The sequence below is a fragment of the Saccopteryx bilineata genome, chromosome 10 (genome assembly GCF_036850765.1).
Source record: "Saccopteryx bilineata isolate mSacBil1 chromosome 10, mSacBil1_pri_phased_curated, whole genome shotgun sequence".
NCBI classification, from domain to species: Eukaryota; Metazoa; Chordata; class Mammalia; order Chiroptera; family Emballonuridae; genus Saccopteryx; species Saccopteryx bilineata.
In genome coordinates this window covers 63,280,978-63,287,419 of record NC_089499.1, presented here as the reverse complement: position 1 = coordinate 63,287,419, position 6,442 = coordinate 63,280,978, and the positions used below count along the sequence as shown (strand labels likewise).

General features: G+C 48.8%; 1 protein-coding gene across 9 annotated transcripts in view; it reads right to left on the bottom strand.

The window, feature by feature from the left end:
* Nucleotides 1-1,674: 1,674 nt before the first annotated feature.
* Nucleotides 1,675-6,442, bottom strand: part of FLNB (filamin B) — a 165,751-nt gene continuing 160,983 nt past the window's right edge. For 4 of the 9 annotated variants that reach the window (XM_066245747.1, XM_066245749.1, XM_066245745.1 and 1 more), the window contains 4 exons: nucleotides 5,957-6,175; nucleotides 5,516-5,575; nucleotides 4,488-4,691; nucleotides 1,675-3,252 (listed from right to left, as the gene is read on the bottom strand). In XM_066245747.1, the coding sequence (XP_066101844.1) occupies nucleotides 3,065-3,252; nucleotides 4,488-4,691; nucleotides 5,516-5,575; nucleotides 5,957-6,175 (671 nt within the window). In that variant the 3' untranslated portion in view covers nucleotides 1,675-3,064. The remainder of the gene's footprint in view (nucleotides 3,253-4,487; nucleotides 4,692-5,515; nucleotides 5,576-5,956; nucleotides 6,176-6,442) is intronic. The other 5 variants (XM_066245748.1, XM_066245752.1, XM_066245753.1 and 2 more) reach the window with 2 other exon arrangements.

The window sequence follows — 6,442 nt, the reverse complement described above, 5'->3', positions numbered from 1 at the left end:
CACTGCTGATGAGTCTTCCCTGGGTTTCAGAAGGAAATCTGATGAGGAAGAGGCAGCAATCTGGGCTCAAAGGGGGCAGGGCCTCCCCTGGGTGAGAGTCTCTTCAGGGCAGCTGGCACTGGCAGCTGGCGTTGAAATAATTTCCTTCAGCCACTAAAGAGTGATGGTCCAGCCTGCTCCTGGCAGGAAAGGGCAAAGTCAACCAGGGAAAGTTGGAAAGGGTCTGGTACATGACCTGTCCAGGGTTAAGTTTGTTTTTAAGGTGTTTGCACAAACACTAGCTGGTTCCCATAGCAACCAGTCCAGGTGCAGATAAGAGCTGCCCTTTGGCTCTAGCCATTGACCAGCAGTGGTACAGATTTCACCCTGAGATGTCTTTGAAGTAACTGACAGGGGACAGCCAGGCGCAGCTCCAGGTGGTAGCAAGCAGCCCTAGTGGAGGCAGTCACCTCTAGCAGAGAGCAGTGGCTGGGACTCCTAGCTCCCAGCGGGGTTTCATGGGCAACCACCGAAGGGTGGCACACCGAGAGGTGAAGCAATCTCCCCAAGGCCACAAAGCCAGTGAATGGCTGAGCCAATGTTTAAGCCCAAAGGTACCTGATGCCAAAGTCCATTCTGTTACTGACAAGTGCTGCCTCACCAGAAAACAGCCAGGCTTCAACAGGTAGAGAAAACAAAGGCTGTGTCCGTGTGCTCCTCTGGACAAACCCAGCCTACTGTGGCCTGTCCAGACCCCAGGGCTGAGCAAAGCCTGCACTCCTCAAAGGCCACAGCCCTGGTTGGGAGTCCAGGCCACAGATAAGTGTTCCTTCCAGAAGGAGCAGGAGAAAACCTTTCTTCCCCTCTGACCTTCCCCCAACCCTAAAGGTAAACAAATGCCACCCTGATCAACAAAGGGGTAAAGAAGAGACAGTCTTTCCCCTGCCTTTCTCTATACACCTCCACCTCAGTGGTGGTGGGGGGCAGCTAGGACTTCCCATCACTATGGCAACTGCCAGGGGCCTATCAGGGGCTCCTGCAGGATAACCAGGAGGTAGAGCTCCCTCTCTGGAAGACACATAGGTGGGGACCCAGGGTCCGCCCCAAGTGAGCTCTGAGACTACAAACATACCATTGTGCACCTGAGTTAGTGTTGTCACCATAAAATGGTGTCACAGAACTGCTGTAGGGTGAGGAGGCAAGGAACTGGGTGCGTCCTAAGTGTGCAGCAAGCAGCTCTCTGTCACAGGAAGGAGCAGCAGAGGAAGAGGAGAGAGGACGACTGTAACACCTAACACGAGCCCTGCTGTCCAAGGGCAGTGGGATGAGAGGGGACATAGCTTTTTGTTTGAATAAATTCCCTAAAATTAGGGTCTCTCATATAATTAGGAAAAAGGCTTTCTCTTTCTTAAACCCCACCCTTTACCTAGGTAGGTTTCATATGTGGGGCTCCCCCAAGGCAAGCCCAGCAAACCTCTGAGCGGCTGTGTGGGTGCTGGGGCCCAGGCGGCCCCTGGCCAGGGCCACGCGCCCTCAGACGGCCCTGTCTGGGTAAACGCCCAGAGGCTCACGGAGAAGCTGGACCTCTACTGCAAAGAGCCAGGCTGCTAATTTTGTCCTTTCAGCCAGGGCTTGGAAGAGACGGTCAGACTTAAACCATTTATTCAGAAGTGACACTCTCTAAGAACACCAGGGGAGCTTTAAGGAGCAAACATTTTATTTAATAAGTTATAAGATACAATTTACAGTCAGCATTTGATTCCAGTTTTGCTTCCATGCCCCAGTTTATGAGGCCCGTGGTCCTTTCACATGAGGCTTCAGGCTGCACTTTCTGATATTGGGCTTCTGCCAACTAGCCTGACCCCCTGTCCCACCCACAGAGGCACCTTCAACCACAGTGCCTCTGAGCAGCAAATCAGAAGTGTGTGCCTGCCTGGACCACACTCCACACCTGGGCCTTGCAGTCTGCCAGTGTCCCTGAACACAGGTCTGCAGGGAGGTGGGCACAATGCTTTACACTCCATTTTTGGAATCTTGTACCTGCATATTGCTTCCCAAACACTGTCTGGATGACATGTGGCCAGGGCCAAATACACAGCCACCGTCAGCTACATAGCTTTTAATATTTCTGCCAAACAGTCCTTCAAACCCCCTTAGTGATTCCCTGGCTCTCAAAAAATAGCAGTTGTGTTCTTTCCAATCTATAATTATTTTCCAGAAAGAGTGACCCTGGAGACAGACTGGGGTGAGTGTGGAGTGTTAAGTCCCATGCAGACATGTGAACACATGGACCCCCCCCCCCCCCCGGTGACTTTGAACGCACTGGTAAGGTTTATCAGCTTCACAAATGGCTACAGTGTGTGTTAAGCACAAGGGCTAGTGTTGGTTAAAGAAGGAATCTTTGGCAAGTGGCGGAGGGGATGGCACTGCTTTTCACCACAGAATTTCCTCAGACCCGGCGACTGAAATGGATTTTAAAAACAAGAACAAAAACCTGACTGCCAAGGTGGTCACACGCTGTGACTGCAGGGAAATAATCAGCAGAAGGAGGGGAGGGGCAGTGGGAGGCCATTCAGGCCAGCCTGTCATCACGTAAAAAGGCCACAGAGCAGGGTGGGTGGTAATGACTTGTTACAACAACGCTGCCCACCTAATAGCCCTTTCTTACATATATGGGCACTGGGAGAGATGAAGCTGGTTTTAAGCCATCTAACTTTGTAAATGACACCTCATCTAGCTCTCCTCTTTTCCCCTGCCCCTTCTCCCAGTCTGGTTTCAGAAAAAGTGGTACCCAATTTCATTTGTTAGCATCAGCCTTGCCTGTGTTCTTGGTGTGCAGGAGATGATCAGTGCCACCAGAGGTCAGATTTGCTCAGCCCACTGAACAATCTTGCATTTCTTAAGAGTCCCCAGTACGTCCCTAATGAGTCAAGTCTAGGATTTCTTTCCAAAGGCACTTTAGAATGGCAATGTTTTCAGGATGGGGTTTCAGACCCGCAAACAGGTAAGGACTTTGTATAAAATGAGTTACAAACAAGCAACAAAAACCACCAGAAACTCCTCCCAGGATTTGACGAGAGCTGTTTTAAGGCACCGTGACGTGGAACGGGCTGCCAGGGATGTGTTCCTCTCCCCACTTCACGGCCAGAACATAATCCCCCTTCTCCTTGACGACATAGGTGACATTGTATTGTTGGTTGCCCACATGCTTCATGGATACCTCTTCGCAGGGTGTGGTAGGCCCATGGACCCCAATTAGCAGCATGTTGGAACCTGGGAGGCAGAGGAAGGTGGTTACTCTGTGAGGACCCATCCCAGAAGGCAGAGGAAGAGGAGGAATATGGGAACCGAAGGAATGGTACCAGCCCTGCCTGTTCGGCTTCTACGATCATGCGGATCACCTGACAGGTGGGAGAGCGTGGTGATTATGAGCAGTACTCATAGAGCCTGACACTGTGGGTTAAATCCCTGCCCTCCACTTCCTAGCTGGGTGACCTTGGACATAAAACTTCATCTCTCCTTGTCTTAGCTTTCCAGTCTGTAAACAGGGGGTAACACCAGCACCTATCTCTGGGGCTTGTTGTGACGTTTAGGGGAGTATTACATGGGAAGCCCTTGGTATAGTAAGGGCTGTGTATGTAGGTGTTGATTGTTTTGATCTCAGTTATTTTCAAAAGAACTTTATGAAAGGTGCTGTTATCATTCCTATTTTAGAGAAGAGAAAACTAACTTTTAGAAAGAGATTTAATAATTTTCCCAAGGCCCTGGCCGGTTGGCTCAGTGGTAGAGCATTGGCCTGGTGTGCAGGAGTCCTGGGTTTGGTTCCTGGCCAGGGCACACAGGAGAGGTGCCCATCTGCTTCTCCACCCCTTCCCCTCTCCTTCCTCTCTGTCTCTCTCTTCCCCTCCCGCAGCCAAGGCTCCACTGGAGCAAAGTTGGCCCAGGCACTGAGGATGGCTCTGTGGCCTCTGCCTCAGGCGCTAGAATGGTTCTGATTGCGGCAGAGCGATGCCCCAGAGGGCATGCCGGGTGGATCCCGGTCGGGCGCATGCGGGAGTCTGTCTGACTGCCTCCCTGTTTCCAACCTCAGAAAAATACACACACACACAAAGAATAATAATAATAATAATTTTCCCAAGGTCACAGATGTGCTCAATGCCAGACCATTGACATGCAAACAAATACCCAAGTCCAAATTGCAATTAAATTTAAAGTAATTAGTAGCAGAGAAGATGCCAAGTTACTGATTCATTCAGTTGGCTCATCTGTAATGGGGATAATGACACCTTCCTATCTACTGTGAAAGGTCATTTGAAAAAAAAAATCAAGAGGCAAAAGAGAGGAAAATCATTTAAAAATACTAAATGTAAAAGAATAAGGTAATAAACACAGCAACTTGCAACTGATTGGATGACATGGAAGGGTGGCAGACTGGAGCTGGGAAGAGCAAAGCAGCTGGTGGCCCCAGCTCCCCCACTCCCACCCACGAGCAGGACCAGGCTGCTTACCGGCTTTGCTGCAGTCCACCAGGAAGGAGCTCTTCTGGCCCACGAAGGCCTTTGAGAGCCCTGCCCCCTTGGAGGTCACCTTGCTGGCATCTGAGGATGCCTTAGGGATAGCGCTATAGCAGGTCTCTGTTGACGACCTGGTCACCGACTCCACCAGGATAGACGAGGTCTCGTTGGCCAAGCCAGGGCTGACCAGACGCTGGCCTAGGACATGGAAGGGAGAAAGGAGAGTATGAATGGCCAGACCAAGTGGGTCTCTCAGCCAGAGGAAGCAAGTGCCCCTACACCCCAACACTGGGATCCAAAAGCCACCCCTTCCCCATCGCATACCCATAATATCTTCTAAACCCACGGGGTCTCGCCCATACCACTGGATTCTGGCTTTCCAGGCCAATGGACGTGTTTGGCCTTGGCTGATAAGGCCTAGAGATCCCTCCCACATAATCACATGCCACTCTGTAGAATCCACACGTCTCCACTGACTTGACATAAAGTACTCTAAGGGTGGGGCAAAAGTGGGTTTACAGTTGTGAGTACATAAAACACAGCATTTGTGTGTTATTATTCATAAATTATTATTTAAATTTTTTTGTATTTATTAATTTCAGAGAGTAAGAAAAAGTGTGTGGGGGGGAGAGAGAGAGAGAGAGAGAGAGATTGATTTGTTATTCCACTTATTTATGCATTCACTGGCTGATTCTTGCATGTGCCCTGACTGGGGATCAAACCTACAACTTTGGTGTACAGAGATAACACTCTAACCAATTGAGCTACCCAGCCAGGGCTACTAATTATTGTATATTTTCCATACAAACAACTGTAAACCGACTTTTGCCCCACCCTGTATGTATAAGCAGTGTAGAAGTCTGGAAGGACATATAACAAAATATCAAAAATGATTCTCTCTGTATGCAAGACGATGACTTTTCTATCTGAATTTTTAATTTTTCTGCTGTGAACTTACACTGCCTATATAACAGTAAACTAGTAGAGGGAGACGCCTGGAAGGAATTTACCACAATACTTACGGTGGTTACCTTGACTGGGGCTGTGAGGTGGTTTTACTGTTTGATATTTTTTCCAGTGTTCTGAAGGAGGCACATTTTTATAAATTTAATAAAAACTTTTGATTATTTTTAAAGTAAAGGGAAATGTGGGGATATTTTTCAGGTCCTGATCTAATATATAATCTACCACATAGGATTTCAAATATGTAAACATTCCTTTTTTCCTGTTACAAACAGAAAACCACCTAAAATGTTTTCTCAACTTCTACACTCTGGTTCTACCTACTAATTTTATAAGTTTCAAATATGTACTCCCCTTTACCTGTCCTACCATTTCTTTACAATCAGGATTCAAAGTAGATTCAACATATCTAAAATCACCCACAATTTTTACCATCAAACAGTTCTGTTGATATTCTGACAAAGGGGAGGGGGGGAATAATTTCAAAGGCATTTGATTACCTGTCACCTTGGCTTTGAAAGGACTGCCCACTATGTGGTTGGGTCCACCATATTTGACGCCAATCAGGTAGTTGCCAGGGGCCATGGGGGTATACATGACTTTGTACCCTTCTGGGGTTTCCTGGCAATCCATTTTAACCTTGGACGGGCCTTCAATGGTGACGGATAACGTCCCTGGTCCTGCTCGGGTGGTGTTGATGAAAAATTCAGACTGGATACCTGGGGGAAAGGAAGTGGGAGTAAACACACCACATTGATGGTTTGGAGGGATGGCAGGGGCAGAGTTTGAGGACCTCTCCCTGGGTTACTGAGGCAGTGGCAGGGGCACACACAGAATCCCCTAAAGAGGGGTCACTTGGTGGCATGGGAACCCACTGGTACTAGCTTTGAACTCCTGGCACAGAGAACCTCAGGCCCTGGGGATGGTTTGCTCCCTTTCCAAGGCCCAGGCAGGAGTGTGGCTGACATTTCACCCACCAGTATCAA